The sequence below is a fragment of the Pelodiscus sinensis genome, chromosome 27, assembly GCF_052426305.1.
Source record: "Pelodiscus sinensis isolate ZL-2025 chromosome 27, ASM5242630v1, whole genome shotgun sequence".
In the NCBI taxonomy this organism is placed as follows: Eukaryota; Metazoa; Chordata; order Testudines; family Trionychidae; genus Pelodiscus; species Pelodiscus sinensis.
Window position 1 is genome coordinate 17,049,429 of NC_143078.1, and position 19,204 is coordinate 17,068,632.

The 19,204-nt window shown below is 48.2% G+C and overlaps 1 protein-coding gene across 2 annotated transcripts in view; it reads right to left on the reverse strand.

Annotated features, from left to right (window-relative positions):
* Positions 1–18,673, reverse strand: part of IPO9 (importin 9) — a 117,151-nt gene extending 98,478 nt beyond the window's left edge. Inside the window, exon 1 of one of the 2 annotated variants that reach the window (XR_016347979.1) lies at positions 18,466–18,673. Coding sequence is in view for 1 of the 2 variants with exons in the window: in XM_075910552.2 (XP_075766667.1) it covers positions 18,466–18,598 (133 nt within the window). In the remaining variant the exon portion in view is untranslated. The remainder of the gene's footprint in view (positions 1–18,465) is intronic. The other variant, XM_075910552.2, reaches the window with a different exon arrangement.
* Positions 18,674–19,204: the final 531 nt, after the last annotated feature.

Genomic DNA, 19,204 nt, shown 5'->3' on the forward strand with positions numbered 1-19,204 from the left:
CCCAGACAACAGGCACAATATTTAACAACGGGACAATCTGGTATGTGTGCTATATCATTGGGGACACTTATTTTGTGGGCAGTTTGAAACCATCCCACTATGCATGCAAGTCTTCAAGACCAAAGCAACAGCAAACAACTGCAAGAATTCAAGAGACATTACTTTCTCACTATTCCATGAGAGAACAAGTTACCCTAAAGAAACTACCTGTGTTCTGATTGTATCATTTCAAGTCTTCATCAAAAATATAGGTCATGTTCTGACTTAGGCTAATAAGGCCAATCTGCTTTGCCAATCAGGCCAGACTGTTACAATAGATCTCTCCTAAGCCAAAATAATTGAACAAGAGAAAATGAGGGACCACAGGCTGACCATCAAAGCTTACTCTTTGTTTGGAAACACCTCAAGTCTTATCAAACACACACCATGTAACTCTCTCCCTGAAGTCCCATCTCAGAAGACTGTGGAATATTCTGAAAGACCAGCAATAAAGCTGTTCATTGTGAATTAATCTAACTATTTAACTGTCCTTGAAAATAAGACATTGCTACTGTTAGGCTGAGTGTTGTGAGCAAGACACGAGAAATCATTCTTCCGCTCTACTCTGCACTGATTAGACCTCAACTGGAGAACTGTGTCCAGTTCTGGGCACCACATTTCAGGAAAGATGTGGAGAAATTGGAGAAGGTCCAGAGAAGAGCAATAAGAATGACTAAAGGTCTACAGAACATGAGCTATGAGGGAAGATTGAACTGGGCTTGTTTAGTTTGGAAAGGAGAAGACAGGGAGGACATGATAGAGGTTTTCAAGTATAAAAGGTTGTCACAAGGAGGAGGGAGAAAAATTGTTCTCCTTGTCCTCTCATGATAGAACAAGAAGCAATGGGCTTAAATTGCAGAAAGGGAGGTTTAACTTCCTGTCAGGGTGGTTAAACACTGGAATAAATTGCCTAGGGCAGGGTTTCCCAATTTTATTTGGCCACAGACCCCTTTTCAGCTTGAAAGAATTTCAAGAAACCCCTAAGGTTGCCAGGGTAAAATGATTCTAGGCTGAGTTGGAGAAAGCATGTCTTCACAATAATGGCATGATTAAAGCATCACAAGACTTGAATGCATCTAGTCTCTTTTAGGAATGTAATAGTACAGTTGATTAAGCAATAACAAAAGCTTATAGGTTAATACTATAGACTACATGCATTTCTGCCCTCCTACCCCCCTTTGCCAATACATTTTTTTAGCCAGCTGGCCAACAGCCCAGCTAAGTCCTGGCTGAGACTGTCAGGAATCATGGGTAGTGTGAATGGTTAGGATGAGTGAAACTACAGTAAATGAGCTGCAGAAAGGCTATGCTGAAGTCCAGGCAAAAGCCCTGGAGGATTATGGACTTGTTTGGTCCGGGCAAAAACCCCAGAGGATTATGGACTTGTTTACAAATTTAAGAAAAGACTGTGTGAAATAAAAGAACTGTGTATGTAGCTGAGATAGCGTTTCCAGCATTTGCCAGATAAGAAAAAGTAACAAGGGAAGAATCTTACCAAGGATAGATCATTATTTCATGCTCGTGGTGAGGCAAGCAATGAAAAAAAAAAGAGATATTTCTGGATTGGTCGTGGACACATCAGTGAGAAGAAGGGGGTTTCACTAACGGACATCACCCCCCTGGACTGTGTGCAACCAGTGGATGGCATCTCACCAGACTGGCCCCTGCCAAGGGGATATATACCACACCATTTTCCCCCACAAGTCGGAAACCATCGATTCAGCATATTGGGGTGACGTGCACGTCAGACTACCGCCTCAACCAAACTGACCAACATTACCTGGGGTCTGGCCAGCCCCAGAGGGTGAGTGTGTATGAGAGTGTGTTAAATTGGATTAAGAATTAGGCTGCTAAATTGGGTTGAGGATTAGATGTAGATTGTTAATTATTCCATTTAAATATTGCTTTTAATGCCTGTGATGCCTTTTAATGCTGTTTTAATTGTTTAAGTACTAAATATACATATATAAAGAGAGCTTTTAAACCTGCTCCTGAACTGAGGGCAATAAAACTTGTTAAAGGTATGTTTAAGATACTGTGAAAGACTCTTTTGTTCTGTGAATGCTGAACCAAATGGGTAGTGTGATATGGCTTGATCAACAGCGCCCTCTTGTGACAAAATGCAGGACAATGTAGCACTTTAAAGACTAACAAGATGGTTTATTAGATGATGAGCTTTCGTGGGCCAGACCCACTTCCTCAGATCAAATAGTGGAAGAAAGTAGTCACAACCATATATACCAAAGGATACAATTAAAAAAATGAACAAATATGAAAAGGACAAATCACATTGCAGAACAGGAGGAGGATGCGGGGGGGGGGTGGGGGGGGGCAGGAAGGAAGGTAAGTGTCTGTGAATTGATGATATTAGAGGTAGGGAGAGTGGGATGTTTGTGAGTTAATGGTATTAGAGGTGATAATTGGGGAAACTGTCTTGGTAATGGGTGAGATAGTTCAAATGTTTGTTAAGTCCTTTTTGTAAAGTGTCGAATTTTAACATGAATGACAGTTCAGACCTTTTACATCTGCACTTGAAAGGGAATCCTCTGAACTTGTTAGTCTTTAAAGTGCTACATTGTCCTGCATTTTGCTTCAGCTACCCCAGACTAACACGGCTACATTTCTATCTCTTGTGACAAGACCGGGTCTGGCACCGACCCATGCCGCAGCTCTGCATTTAAAGTGTATTAGGAGCCCGATGGGCATGCAGCCTGGCTCATGCTGGGTCCCAGAAGCTCAGCCCCACCCCCACTCCCCAGGACAGGGGCTGCAGCGTGTACCAACAGGCAACCAGTCAGTGAGGGGAGCTGCTTTTTAAACTGGCTCCCTCAGCACCCTGCGCTGCTGCCTCTGAAACAGAGGTGGCAGGGGACAGGGATGTTAAAATGCAGTTAATTGACTAGTTGAGTAGCTGATGGAATTTCGAATAGTCGACAAGTATTTCTGCAGACCTCCTTGAAATGTACAGGTTGTGCATTTCAAAGGAGGAATGCAGAACTCCGCATACAGCCCGGGGCCACAGGAAGTCCCACTGACTCCAAACTGCACATGGGTGCCTGCTTTGAAATGTACAATAGTCCCCAGAAGGGCTCTTGTGCATTTCAAAGCCATGGAACCCAGGGCCAGTGGGGGTCTCATTTCAGCAGAACCCAGAATCAGCTGGGGACTCCCCAGCTGACCCTCGGTGCACAGCAGTTCCCCAGAACCCATGGTCAGCTGGGGCTGACCCCTGGTTCTGGGGAAATGCTGCGCACAGCCCGAGATCAGCTGGGGAGGCCCGAGATCAGCTGGGGAGGCCCGAGCTGCCCCTTTGCAATCCGGAGGTGATTTCAAAGAAGCATCATCGCACAGATGATCTCCAGCTCAGCTGTGCAGCGCTGCCACTTTGCAGTACCCCTTCCCGCGCCTTTGCTGCCTCTATCTGATAGAGGCGGGGGGTGGGAGATTGACTAGTTGACAGATTATCCGATAAGTAAATGCTTATCGAATAGTCGACTAGTCCTTAACATTCTTAGCAGGGGGCTTCTCAGGAGTGGGACTGAAATGCACTGGCTGCCAGCCCCGCCCTCAGGGATTATAGAATAGTCGACCAACCAATAAGAAGTCATGGGGTTCATTTAACCAGTTCATTTAACCAATGTTTAACATCCCTATGCTTTTTACCCATGTGATGAACCCTTGCTTCTTTTTAATGCTTCTCAGAAAATACATACCTGGGCTGCAGTCCAGTAAATAGCAAGCATACAGCATACAAGCATTTAAAAAGTTTAACTGCAGTTTATGAATAACGCTAAGTCAATAAACAACTGGACAATAAGGCTGCAGATACTGCATTAAAACAACTTAGGCCAGGGGCCTGATCTGGCACTTGAGGCTTGGTTCTCTCCCCCCTAGTATCAGGTTGATGGTGGTGATGCTCCATCCCCACCCCTCAACTCTTCCCATGGGAATGGAGCATCAGTGCTGGCTCCCCACTGTGGGGAAGGAGCGCTAAAAGCTTGCGAGCCAGAATCAGGCAAGCCAGGGCTGGATCCAATCCATGAGCTCTGTCTGGAAGGAGGAAGAAGTGGCTCCATGTGCTGCCGCCGCCACTCCCTGTCCCCCAGGCTGGCTTTTCCCCCCGGCTGCTCTGACTGGCTGAAATCAGAATCAGCGCTATCAGAAATAGGGATGTGAAAGGTTAATCAGTTAACCAGTGAACATCACTCATTAGGTTGATGCTCTGGGCATCTGAAGCAGCCCCTGTCCATGGTGGGCCCAGGGGTCACAGGTAAGTGCAAAGCAATAGAAACAGCTGCAAGCATGGTGCACTGAATCTCTGGTAATATTCTGAAGAAGAAGCACAATCAGCAGGGCTCAACAAACTATGGAAAACCCTACTCGCCAAGCAAAAAAGGGACTTGCCACCCTCCCCCACAAAAAGTGTTTTTTTAATGGCATAAATTCCTAATAAGAATAAGAACAGTAATTACTAATAAAAAGTTAATAAATATCTTATAAACCTCTACCTTTTCCCTTTGCTGCCATGTCTCCTCCCCTTGCTCCATCAGCTCCCCTGGTGCCTGCTGCCTCCCAACCCCTCGCCCTCCTCTGCTATCCTGACTCCTGTCCTTCTCACTGCCCTCAGCATTCCTGAGACCTGCCCCCCTCCACCAGCCCTTCTCTCCCCCCGTGCCCACTCCTCCAGTAGCCCCACTCTGATCATATGAGCTACCCCTCCTCATCCCCTCTTCTAACACCTCCCTCTACACACCTGCCCTGCCTCTCTCCTCTGGTGCTGGTCCCTCCCCTGCAGGTGTCTGCCCTTCTGCTTCACCCCCAGAATCCCCTGGCACCTGCACCCTCCTGGTGACTCCCCCTTCCCTCACTGCCCCTCACCTTCCTCATGCCCTCCCTTCTTTCAAGCCTTCTCCCAGCACCTCCCCCTCTCCCCTATAATCCCCCCGTGTCCTTACCCTCTCCTCTCCCAGCATCACCCTGTTCCCCCCCTCCCACTGACACCTCCCCTCCTGCCCTTTTCCTCATTGTCTGCACTTGGCCCCCTGGCATTTGTCTCTCCTGCACCCGTCCCTTCGTGCCTTCCCTTTTCTTCTTCTTCTCCTGACCTCCTCTCCTCCCCTCCCCTCCCCTCCACACAAGCCCCTTCCTTCCCCTCCCTCAGGGCCAGCTCTAGGTTTTTTGCTGCCCCAAGCAAAACATTTTTTGCCCCCCTCCCCTTTGTTGTTTCCTTTTACACGTTTGCACTTTGCAATGGGTTTTTTTTTTTCTTTGGTTTGTTTTCATTTTTGTCCCGGCATTTTAGCCCTATAAATAGCAAATAGCATTTTCATTAGTTTTTTTCCATAAAGGCAAAGGCGCTTCAAGTAAACTCCCCCTTTCACTCGCTGCTGGGTCACAACAGCCTTTTCCCTGCCCTGTCCAGCCCCTCCCTATGGACAAGCACCCCTCACTCCCGACCCACAGGGGGAGCAGGGTGCAGGGACAGCACAGAGCCAGAGGGTGCAGGGAACAGTGGAGGGGTACAGGGGTAGCACAGGGAACGGGAGGCACAGAGCCAGAGGAACGCAGGGATTGGGGGGAGCAGGGTGCAGTGGAGGCATGGGGAATGGGACAGGTAGAGCGATCGGGGTCTAGGGGCAGTGCAGGGAACGGGCAGCACAGAGCTGGGAGGGGCAGGGTGCGGTGGAGGCACGGGGAATGGGATGTGGGGAATGGGAGGGACAGAGGAATCAGGATCTAGGGCAGTGCAGGGAATGGGCAGCACAGAGCAGGGGAGGGCAGGGATTGGGCGGAGCAGGGTGCAAGGGCAGCACAGAGCCAGAGAGTTGCAGGGAAGAGGGAGAGCAGGGAGTCCGGGGTACAGGGGAGCAGGGGCGGTGTAGGGAATGGGCAGCACGGAGACAAAGGGGCACGGGGAGGGTGGAGCGAGCCAGGTGGTCAACAGGGAGCGGTCTCTTGACAGCGAGGGGGTTGTGGCCGTGGCAGGACTGGAGTCAGCAGGGCGGGGCCTGGCTGTGCCGCGTGCCACAGCCAGCTCCCAGCTCCAAGGGCCAGAGTCACGGCCCTTAAAAATCGGTCGGGCCACGTCACGCCAGCATCCTGGCATCTGCCGGCGTCCCACCCTCTGGCTCGCGCCCCACCTCCTCATGCTGGAGCAGCAGCAGGCAGCCCGGTGGCAAGAATCGCCACACTTCCCCCTCCCAGCGGCGCTCCACTCCTCCGCCAGCCAGCAGATCAGATGGGGCTGCGCCACCCATAGTGCAGGCTTCGGCCAGCCCATCACAAAGGTCCACCGGACCAGTCTGCCCCTGCACTCACCAGCTGGTAAAATCTACTCGCCACGGGCGAGCGCGCGCAAGTGTATTTGTCAAGCCCTGACAATCAGCACTGGTATCTGCAGTCTGTTACTGTTCAATCTGCTGCACATAGCCCTCTCTTACTCCAGTTACTAGAGCAGAGGTGGCCAACCTGTGGCTCTGGAGCCACTTGTGGCTCTTCTGAAGTTATTATGCGGCTCCTTGCTCAGGAACAGACTCCAAGGCTACATGTGACAAATTTCCAGTGCTCAATTCCTGGCTCCACCTCCTCCTCCAAGCATATTGTGCCCTTGCTCCTTTCCTCCCCCACGTAGCTTCCTGAGTGCTATGAAACAGCTGATTGCAGTTGGCAGGAAGCATGGGGAAGAAAAAGGAGGCACTAATTGATAGGGCTACTGGTGGGCAAAAGATGCTAGAGATGTAGAGGACACACCTGATGGGGACTGCTGACAAATTACTGTAGCTCTTTGGCAAGGTACATTAGTAAACTGAGGTTCCTTCTCAGGCGGACACATCCCTTGTCCTACTCCTATATCAAATACATCACTGTTGAATCCCTCTACTCCCCAATCATCCCCCAAACCTGGTAATTCCTAGTTATTGCAACTGCATCCCACTCTCACCAACCCTTTTATCAAGCTCTAAATGTTCAGACACATCCAATTTTAAATCTTCAATTATAGAAATTCCAGAACGTCATATCCTGCAAGTTTACATGGTACCTCCTCCATTTAAAGTAAAAAAGTTATGGTTAAGCACTGGAATAAATTGCTGAGGGAGGTTGTGGAATCTCTAACACTGGAGATATTTAAGAGCAGGTTAGACAGTCACCCGTCAGGGATGCTAGATGGTGGTAGGTCCTGCCGTGAGGGCATGGGCCTGGACTCAATGACATCTTGAGGCCCCTTCCAGTTCTAGTGATCTATGCTATTCCATATCCCAGATAAAAATTTGCAGCTGATTTAAAGAACTACACTTGCCAGTTTGCAGCTACTTTGCACTGTTCCAGTTGTGCAACGACACAGCATAACAGTAAATCTGGCTCAGTGCTTTTAAAATAAAAATCAGTATTTTTCATATCTTCCACTCACTGGAGCTATCACATGGCAGCCGTCTTTAGGACTTTTGTTTGTATGATACTTTTAATACATTTAATAACCAGGAAAACTTCTAGACAAAATCTATTAAACTGGTGCTAATGTCGAGAGTATATATGAATAGTTTAAAGAGAAAAAACTCCAAAAATGTAATTATCTTAGAAATAAGTATTACCAGTCCCTGAGTAATACGGAGTCAGAGTTTGGATACACTTTAAGTTTGACCATAGGTTAAACAATTCTGCCCTGCAGAAACACTGTGCAAAAACCACATGATTATGCTTAGAGCATTTTAGCATTTGTAGTCCCAGAGTAAATTAAACTGACATTTAAAGGTTCTCTCCTATGGCATCACTGCAAAACAGTTGAGATTCTTTGGTGCCTTAACTGCCCATCTTCAGGCCTTCACATATTTGGATTTCTTTTAAATTTAACCCTAACTCTGCATTTCTGTACCTAATAATCTTTGATTATAAAATTGTTGTGATTGATATGGTAAAATGTATGCAACCTCAACCTTACTTCACCTAATCAGATTTTATGTTGTTGTCTGAAGGACATGAATAATCAATGCCTCTTAGGAAATCTGTTACTGTACTGTACTACTTTGATGGGACGTCTGTTTAGTATGTGAGATCCTCAGCAGGGCTGGGACTACCCACCCACAGGAAGCTGGGAGTTCTTAGCAGAATTATGGAGCCATTCAGGCTAGCGGAAAACACCTTAAACCTCCATCTACATGTTTTGTTAGCCTTTAAAGTGCTACCAGACTATTTGTTGTTTTTTAAGTTTATTCTGTACAGACTAACTCAGCTACCCCCTGAAGATTTTGCATTTACAAAGTATTTGTGGATTCAAAAACACAGCTAATAGAAAAAAACTGCACAACTGGCCTTTATCCAAGCGCAGGCTCCATCAGTTAGGCTCAGTGAACACCACGTGCCCAGGAGCGAGTCTTGATCCTCTGAGGACTTTCCTTTGCAGAAGGCCAATGTTTACACTATACTGGAAGAGATCCAGAAAATCTCAGATAAGAACCAGAAAGAAACTTCTGCTCTTGATTCCAAGTTAATGGGACTAGTTTCATGACTGCTAATTACTTGTATTTATGCAAACTAAGAAATATAACCAAATGTCACGCTTCGAAGCAGGACTGATCAATAATATAGTGGTCAAAACAATTTTCACCTGGGCCAAGTAGTAGGAAAACTTGTTAGATGTCTAAAGAACATATTTCACCTTCCTCTGAAGGATCACTTATTGAAGAATTCAGAAGGCAAAATGCCAGACTATCCAAACGGACACAGCAAAGCCTACGTAAAAAGTCAAACCTATTACTGAACAAGCTAAATGTTATCCAAGTGGAGGACACAAGACCCAGATGAGTTGGATGAAAGGCAAAGATCCAAAAATGCTAATACAACTGTATAAATTGCAACAAAAATTGGGAGGAAAAACTGACATGCTCAAGAAAGCCAATACATTTACCAGCCCCACCAATCACTAGTTATCAACACAAATTTGAAGCTCAAATTATTGCTGTCTATGGAAAATGACTGCCAAGAACATTATTCTCAAGTACCAGAAGGCCCTCAACACTAACGAGCCAAACCACTTGACAGAAACTAAATGAAGGACTTTGGCAATATAAGTGTCCCCAACAGAAAACAGATCAAATTCTCACCTCATGGCACAATAAGACAGAGCACAAAGGAAACTAGGGGGCTGTGCCCCCTGCTTGCTATGCTTGCCAACCCCCCTCTTTCTGGGGGTAGTAGCCCTGGCTCTCCCCATGGCCACCAGGAGGGCTGGGACAATGCAGCTTGGATCTCCCCACCCTCGGCAGTCCCTCCTTTCCCCCCTGCCAGGTTGGGGAGGGCCGGGAAGAGGCTGGGGCGGCCCCGCCTCTCATCCTGGCTACAGAAAGCCTGCAGGCGGCTTCCCGGCTAAGAGAGCTCTGGCTGGCCCACAGGCAGGAAGGAGGCAGCTCCTGTGAACCAGGCTGTCTGCTGGATTGGGGACAAGGCTTGGTGTGGGGCATTGCTGACCACAGGGCTGGGGGGGCAGGTCAATTTTGGCTGAAGGAAGGGGAAGGGAAATGGGAGCGTGCAGAACTGGAAAGCTGGATCCAGCAGAGAGGCTTGGGGCTTTGCCCTCCTCTCACCCCACAGGAAGCAGGCAGGGGAGCTCCAATCTTACGGGGGGCTGAGCTGGTGAGCGAGAGGTCTGAGTGTAGGCGCAGAATCAAGGAAGACACCAGCAGGGCAAGCAGGGAGCTCACCGTGTCCTGCCGCTGTGGACCATGCTGCCCGCAAGGCTCCTTTTGTTTCAACTCTGCAAACCCCCAACCCCAGCCTATTGATGCTAATTTTTATATAAAAAGTATGAGAGAGAGAGAGAGAAAAAAAATGAATTCTTCATGTTCTCCAGAACTGAGCTTATCATACAAGTAAAGATGTTACCACTGCTTCCAGTGAAGGAGGCCAACACTCCTCACGGGAAAGAAATATAAAAATTATTCAGGGCCACAGTTTGCAGCGAAGTTCAAGACATGCTGTCATGGCACAAGTAATGAGTTTTCTAAAATAAATAAATAGTGCAGGGTGGGCAAATACGTGGTCCATAGGACCGACAAGGTTCACCAAGGTTAGCCCCTGGCAGGCCACCAGATGCTTTATTTACCTGAGCTTCTTCAAGTAGGGCTGCTTGCAACTCGCATTGGCTGTAGTTTGTCATTCCTGGCCAATGGGAGTTGTGGGAAGTTGCATGGGCTGGGTCACCACTTCCCACAGCTCCCATTGTCCAAGAATGACAAACGGTGGCAAACAGGAGCTGCAAGTGGCCATACTTGCAGGTGTTCAGATAAATAAATCTTCTGGCAGGGCTGCCACAGGCTAGCCTTCACAAAGCATATCCAGCCCGCAGGAAGCCTATTGTCCACCCTCGAAATAGTGTGATGGGCTTTCCCCTGTCCTCCAGGGTGCAAGCTAGAACTGAGGTACTGCTGAGCCCTCTGACTTACCAAACTGGGTTCCCTCTCACACTGTGACAAATGGCAAAGACCTCCATAATTGCCCTCAGACAAACATCCACAGGCAAGGGCGACACCCAACGATGTTCACAAATTCTCTGGCCAAAAAGTGCACAAACCAACAAGAGTCTTCAGCCAAAATACCTCTAGGTCCCCAGCTGAGAAGCCCAGAGCTGTACCATCTGCACTCATCAGAAGTCTGACCAGTAGGACTCAGCAAGTCACCAGGTCCTGATGAAATGCATCCCAGGATACTCAAGGAGCTGATAGAGGAGGTATCTGAGCCTTTAGCTATGATTTTTGAAACATCATGGCAGACAGGGGAGATTCCAGAAGACTGGAAAAGGGCAAATATTGTGCCCATCTATAAAAAGGGGAATAAGAACAACCCAGGAAACTACAGACCGGTCAGTTTAACGTCTGTCCCAGGGAAGATAATGGAGCAGGTAATTAAGGAAATCATATGCAAACACTTGGAAGGTAATAAAGTGATAGGGAATAGCCAGCATGGGTTTGTGAAGAACAAGTCATGCCAAACTAATCTGATAGCTTTCTTTGATAGGATAATGAGCCTTGTGGATAAGGGAGAAGCGGTGGATGTCATATACCTAGACTTTAGTAAGGCATTTGATACGGTCTCGCATGATATTCTTATTGATAAACTAGGCAAATATAACTTAGATAGGGCCACGATAAGGTGGGTGCATAATTGGTTGGATAACCGTAGTCAGAGAGTTGTTGTTAACGGTTCTAAATCCTGCTGGAAAGGGATAACAAGTGGAGTTCCTCAAGGGTCTGTTTTGGGACCCGTACTGTTCAATATCTTCATCAATGATGTAGATATTGGGATAGAGAGTACGCTTATTAAGTTTGCAGATGATACCAAACTGGGTGGGGTTGCAACTTCTTTGGAGGATAGGGACATAATTCAAAATGACCTTAGCAAGTTAGAGAAATGGTCAGAGGTAAACAGGATGAGGTTTAATAAAGAGAAATGCAAAGTGCTCCACTTAGGAAGGAACAATCAGTTCCATACATACAAGATGGGAAGCGACTGTCTAGGAAGGAGCATGGCGGAAAGGGATCTAGGGGTCATAGTGGACCACAAGTTGAATATGAGTCAACAGTGTGATGCTGTTGCAAAAAAAGCAAATATGATTCTAGGTTGTATCAACAGGTGTGTTGTAAGCAAAACTCGTGAAGTCATTCTGCCGCTCTACTCTGCACTAGTTAGGCCTCAGCTGGAGTACTGTGTCCAGTTCTGGGCACCACATTTCAAGAAAGATGTGGAGAAATTGGAAAGGGTACAGAGAAGAGCGACAAGAATGATTAAAGGTCTAGAGAACATGACCTATGAAGCCAGGCTTCATGAACTGGGCTTTTTTAGTTTGGAAAAAAGAAGATTAAGGGGGGACATGATAGCAGTTTTCAAATATCTAAAAGGGTGTCACAAGGAGGAAGGAGAAAAATTGTTCCTCTTGGTTTCTGAGGACAGGGCAAGGAGTAATGGGCTTAAAGTGCAGCAGGGGAGGTTTAGATTGGACATTAGGAAAAAATTCCTAACTGTCAGGGTGGTCAAATATTGGAAAAAATTGCCAAGGGAGGTGGTGGAATCTCCCTCTCTGCAGATATTTAAGAACAGGTTAGATAGACATCTGTCAGGGATGGTGTAGACGGAGCTTGGTCCTGCCTTGAGGGCGGGGGGGCTGGACTCGATGACCTCTTGAGGTCCCTTCCAGTCCTATTATTCTATGATTCTATATTGTCTAGTCCATCACTCCCTCAACATGGAGAGAAGAATGTACCAGTCCCTTGTTCCCGAGCAAATTTCCTTTTGCACTTGAAACACCACAATGTTTTAGATAAAAATATAAAAAAGATTAACTACAGAAAAGTAGATTTAAAGTAAAATAAAAGTTTTGTTATCTGGCATCCTGAGGGAATGGGGAGTGCTGGCTATTCAAAAATTCCAGTTAACTACAAGTTTACTTGCCAATGGAATACCAATTTTCAAAGAATTAAAATACAATACAATGAATAAATTATAAAATAGTACAGGAACTCACCAATCCACTAGTACAGGTCAGACCTCCCTGGGCTGGCACCCTCAGGACCTCAGTAGTTCTGAACCATGGAGTTTGCCAGACCAGGGGAGGTTGAGGCTCCCCTCCAGGCTGTCAGTGTTGCTCTCGGCTGGGGCTGTGCTCCCTCTCCTGCCTGCTGTGCTGCTGACAGTCCCTCACCATGCCAGCCCTGAACAGGAGCCAGGTCCACTGCCTCCAGCCTTGGCTGGGGCTGCACCCCGCGTGGCGCTGGCCCTGCTGCTTCCAGCCCTGGATAGGCTGTGTTCCCTGCTGTCAGCTCCAACCAAGGCTGCGCTCCCCACCGCGCCAGCCCAGGCCAGGGCAGCACCCCCTGCAATGCCAGCCTGGCCAAGACTGCACTCCCAGCTCCTGGCCCGCTGCCTCCAGCACTGCCAAGGGCTACACTCACCACACCAGCCCAGCCCAGGGGTTCTCTGGTCCAGCAATATCCATGGTGATGCTGCCAGACCAGAGAGTTACAGATCTTAGAGGTTCAACTTGTAGTACTGCACTGAAGAGATTCTTGAAGCCCTTAGGTACATACAGGTAAAGTTTTCTATATAGGAAATTATCTTATGACACTATTGCACAATGGGTGGTGCATGGTGTAGACCCAGATTGCTCAAAGTACACTCATGTACCTGATGTTAACTGTTGGCCTAATGTTTAACAGGTTAATTGATTAAGTGGGATCCAGGTAAAGGATGGCTCCAGCGTGACTGGAGAAGCCCCCAGTCCACAGGGCTCCCGCTCTCAGTCCCACCCTGGGGTCAGCTGCCCGCTCCCAGCCACCTCATGCGGTTTGGGGCTACTGCCAGTGCCCAAGCCCCTCCATGGACAGAAGCTGCTCCAGATGAGAGAAGTCCCTGACTGTGGTGACCCCTCTTCAGGGCTAGAGCTAGGAATGTGAAAATGTACTTGTGTACATGGTTAACCAATGAGCCTAGGCTCATCAGTTAACATGTACTTATACACAGCCCTCTGACACAGAGGCAGCAGGGGGCACCCAAATGGCTCCATGCAAACATGTAAAAACATGTAACCACTGAAATTTTCAGACGCTACATGTTTACCTAAATAAACACATTTCAACATCCCTAGCTGAAGCTACCTAGCCCATGGCAGGCAGGGAGCTACTCTAGCACCCACTACTTAACCAGTACTAGGGATATTAAATTTAATTCAATCAACTAATCAATTAGTCAATGAAATTGATAAGCAGGGGAGCCACAGTGGGGTCAGCTCCTGGCCCCAGGCGCTAACCCTCCTTCTAAATGCATCAAAGCAGCAGCACAGCACAGGGTCAGCGGGAGAGTCCCCAGCTGACCCCAGGCTTTGGTGCTTTCGCCTTTGAAATGTAGTAATAGCTCTAGGTCTGTTGCTATACTTCAAAGGCGGAGGCACCCTATCGACTAATCAAATAGTCAATGCAAAAATGCATCAACTATTCGATTAGTCAGTTACCCGATACTTAAAATCCTTAAGCTGCAACAGTTTCATTTATCTGACAACAGCTCTTTTTGAAGCAATATAATATGAGTCTTACAAGAACCATATCAATTTTCAGAGGATTAGCTGTTAGTGTTCTTAAGGAGAAGTGTCTGTAAAACTAAGAACACAAAGAATTCCAAAAAGAAACAATGTTTTAAAAGAACTTTTAGAAAAGAATGGTTAATTAGTGTAAAGTAACATTAGCTCTTTGAGTTGTCCATGTGAATACTGTTAAAGCATGGAAGCACACGTGAGACTAGAATCTTTTGACCAGCAGTGTCTTTTGGAGCCCCTTCTGCATTCTGAATATTCTTGTATCCAAACCCCTGCTCCCAACCAAACACATCAGAGCACCACCAAACACATCAGTTCCATCATTCAGAGTATATCTACACTACAGAACCACAGCTCTGGCAATGCAGCTGTATCACTGTAAAGCCCTTTCAGAAGTGGCATGCCAAGATTTAAATTATTCATGGATCTGTGTGCCGGAGGGTAGAGGGAGGAGAGAGAGCAGGCGTAGGCTGGGTACAGTGACCATATTTTCTGAACCAGCTGCAGCTAGGGAGAACTGTTTAATTTAAATTAAACAGATTAAGCATTTTAACTCGGTCATGTTTATTTAAAATGAAGTTTGATAAACTATGTAAAATACTATGTCCACCACAAAAGGTTTCAATGTTTTCTTTATTTATGGCATGGGTTGGGAAACTTTTTGGGTTTGGGGGTTACTGACCCACAGAAAAATCAGATTGGGACCACAAAAGTGAGAAGCAAAAAAAAAAAAAAAAAAAACCCACAAAAAACAAAAACAAAAACAAAAAAATTCTTCCAAAAAACCACAACCCTCACTGATGTGGCCCCCAACTGAGACACCTCACTCCTCTGTTGCTCCAGTCTCACAGGGTGAAGGGAAGGGACAGGGAGGCCTGAAATTCAGAACTGGCCCACCTTACTTGGGCCTTGTGAAAGTTAGTGTTCACACAAGGTTAAAAACCTTATCCAGACATTTATGTAGCTGCAAAGCACCAATGCTACAGGTAATGCTCCTCCAATTCACAGACTGACATTCCATTTCCATGGGGGAAAAGGAACAAAGAACAGTCTCCCAGAAGTAATAATAAACCATCACAATCCCCACGGGTATAAGGAGAGACACAAGAGCCCCATTATTCTGAGGAGCAGAACTACAGTCAAGATTTAACAACCACTGCTATCCTCAGACACAGGCATCACAAAGTTCTCGCTGCCCACACAGCCTTTCTTCCTCTAAATCTTCCCGCACCCCTGCCATCAGCTTCCCTTCTAGTGCAACCCTCCCTCTCCCCGCAGCTCCCCTCTCATAAAACCCTTTGCCTGCAGTTCTGGTCTCCCCCTCAACCCTTTCTCCTACAATAGATCTTCACTAGCCCCCTTGCCATACAGCCCCTTCCCCTACAAGGGACTCTCCTCCCCCCTCCCCAGCTCTCCTCCCATACAGCTCTTTCCCTCAAAAGAACCCTCACATCGTTAATATAATAATAATAATAATAATGGAGATTGCCTATCTCCTAGAACTGGAAGGGACCTTGCAAGGTCATTGAGTCCAGTCCCCTGCCTTCACAGCAGGACCAAGTACCATCCCTGATGAATTTTTGCCCCAAATTCCTAAATGGCCTCTGCAAGGATTGAACTCACAACCCTAGGTTTAGCAGGTCAATGCTCAAATCACTGAGCTATCCCTCCCCCCACTGAGCTATCGTTCCCCTCCCCGCGGCTGTGCTCCCACCCCAGAATTTGACTGCTTGGGCTCCCTACAGCATGCCCTAGGCCCAGATCCTCTGGCAGAGCCACACTCACTTTCTGTATCTGCTTCAGTGCCATGGTGAAGACACACTCCGGCTTGGAGTTCTGGGAGGTGGGGGCATATAGCTGCTCCCCAGCCCTGCTGAGCCAGCCCGGGACCACATGTCCACAGCAGAAGAGCCTCCGGGACTGGCTCAGGACCATATGGCCATGGCAGTGGCGCCTCCGGGGCAGTCGGAGGCCAGAGATGCTGCTGCAGCCACGCAATCCTGCGCCAGCCCCAGCGGCGCTGCTGAAGAGCCCCAATGCTGCCTCATTCCACCGCAACCTAATCTGCTACAGGGAAGAGGGTATGCTACAGTGGCTGTGTGGGGAAGGAGCAGTAAAGCCGAGCTCCAGCCTGCATGCCCCTTATGGAACATATGCTGTAGGTTGCTGACCCCTGGAATAGACAATTCCTACACTGACAGCAGGGGTTTTTCTAACAGTGAAGATAGCTCACCTCTCCAAGAGGTGGTAGGTCAACAAAATAATTCTTGTTACCCTAGCCACATCTACGTTGTGGGTTAAATCAAGCTGACTATATTGTGCATGGCATTAAATTTTTCACAGCCCTAAGCAACAAAGTGAGGTTGATCTTAGTACAGATACGGTTCAATTCAAAATCCCAGCCCATCTCAGCTCTGAAAAAGTAGCAATAGAGGTTGCACGCTGGGATCCATATAGACAAAATACTGTGAACTAATATTACTGGAAAGTAGGTAACCATTTTTCACCATTGAGTCTTTGGCAGAACACATCCCTATGATGACTATTAAGCAATTTACAGATTAACACAAAGGTCTGAGGAATTCTACCTAGCTACACCATGCTAAATAAGGATTGAAGAACAGATCTCAGATTCAGCATCTGATCTACACACCAAAGTTAAGGCACAAAGCTTGGCAGAGGTATTGGCTAAGCTCTATGGAAGTGAATGATTAAGTGGCAGGGTCTGGAGCATCCTTTCCCACCCCCTCCAACTGCCATGGGCACAGGCTGCTACAGCCCCACAGAGTCCACCATTCTCCCCTTCCCCAATTAATCGGTTAACTGGTTAAACACAGGAATTGTTCTCAGGTATACTGAGGAGGCCTGGACTCTGAATGCCCTGATGCTGGAAGGAAGGATGATATATGCTGTTAAATTGTGACCTGCTGTGTTCCACTTGGGTCTAAGTGTGATCTGGGGAAAAAACCTGTTAATGTCCTGATCATCACAACAGGCAAGGAGTTCCATAGGTTGACTTTGTGTTGTGTGGAGATATACTTCTTTTTGTTTTAAACTCGCTACTTATTATTTCATTTGGTGACTCCCTAGTTATCATGTTATGGGAAGGAGTAAATACATAAAGAAATGTGACTTTCCCCACACCAGTTATGATTATATAGACTTCTATCATACTCCCATCTCCTCTTTTCTTAGCTAAAAAATTCCCATTCTTTTAAATCTCTCCTCATATGGCAGCCATTCTAAACTCTTAATTTTTTGTTGCCCTTTTCTGAATTTTCTCCAATGCCACAATATTTTTTGAAATGAGGCAACCATTCCAAATGTGGGAGTACCATCGATTTATATAACAGCAATAAGATATTCTCTATCCCTTTCTTAGTGATTCCTGACATTCTGTTTGCTGCTGCCCATTAAATGGATATTTTCAGAACACTAACCACAATCCAAAACTATCCAAGATTTTGTCCCCATCAATCCCAACTATAACTCACAACTGTTTTCCAATACGCATTACTCTGCATTTATCAACATTAAAATAAAAATTCATTTGCTAGTTTGACGACCAGCCACCTAGCTTTGCGAGTCTCTCTCTCACCTAGCTGAAACAAAATACAAGACTATGTAGCACTTTAAAGACTAACAAGATGGTTTATTAGATGATGAGCTTTCGTGGGCCAGACCCACTTCCTCTGAGGAAGTGGGTCTGGCCCACGAAAGCTCATCATCTAATAAACCATCTTGTTAGTCTTTAAAGTGCTACATTGTCCTGTATTTTGTTTTAGCTACACCAGACTAACACGGCCACATTTCTATCACTATCTCACCTCGCTGTTTGCTTAGTTTTCTTCCTGACCACCTCTCTCAGCATGCAGAACCGAGTGGTCCTTCATTAGACCAGTTAAATATTAAAGACTTTGTTTAGTCACCATTCTATACTTAGATATTTTAATATCGCTTCTTACATTAATACTTCGAGTCAACTGACCGTTTGCTTCACTACTGAAAGGGATACACGCTCTTGCAGATGGGATTGCGGGGAATAAACGAGCTCTTCCCAACAGCGGAGCTTGGAAGGGAAAAGCAGCAGCTGGCCCCGGTTCTCACAGAAAAGAGGCGCTCGGCACCCCCCCCCTCACAGACGGGGGCGCCCGGCGCTAGGGCCCCGCCCACCCGGGGGATGGGCGCACCCGCCACTAGGAGCCGCCCGGGCGAAACGGGGGCTCCCGGCGCGGCCCGAAGAGCGACGGGCGGCGGCCGGGGAAGCCGGCGCAGGGAGCCCGAGACGGGGCCCGTGCGGCGCCGCCAGCGGCCGGGCCGGGGATGCAGGAAGGGCCCGGCCCCGCACTCACCCTCCGTCACCTCCAGCACCTTCACCTGCTCCTCGGCGGCCGCGCGCACGCCCTGCACCGGGCAGAGGATGCCGGTCAGCGTCTCCACCAGCGCCTCCTTCAGGCCCTGCGCCACCGGCCCCGCGCCCGCCATGCCGCCGCCGCTCGCGCCAGCAGGCTACCGCACGGCCGCGGCGCGCCAAACGCACGCACGTGACGCAACCGCGGCAGGCGAGCCCCTGCGCCGACACTTAGAGCGGCGTCTCCGAGGGAAGAGCCGCGCACAGCGCCCCCCGCGGCCCGGCGAGGAGCTGCGCCTGCAAGGCCGCGCGAGGGCAAGAGGGGCGGGTGCCGTGTGCACTGGCCGCGCGCGTGGTGCAGCCCGCGCTTTGCTCGCCTCGCGCACGTGCCTGATGCAGCGCGCCCGCAGCTGTTACCTACCTGCCAACGGCCCCGCCCTGGCCAGCTGCAGGGACAAGCCGCGTGCTGGAGCAACGGGAGAGTCCCGCCAAGGCCGGGCCAGCCAGAGCCAGGCCTGCGAGCCCCTCCTGCAGGCTGCACAGGAACAGGGAGGCCTCTGCTTGAGGGATGGAAAATCTTGTTCAGTGAACGGTTAAATAACCGACTATGGGGCTCGGCCCCAGTGCTGGGGTTGCTCACGGTTGGCGAGGCTGTTGGGCCCCGCGGGCAGTGATCAACGGCTCCATGTCAGGATGGCGGTCGGCTTCTAGCGGAGTGCCCCAAGGGTCGGTTCTTGGAC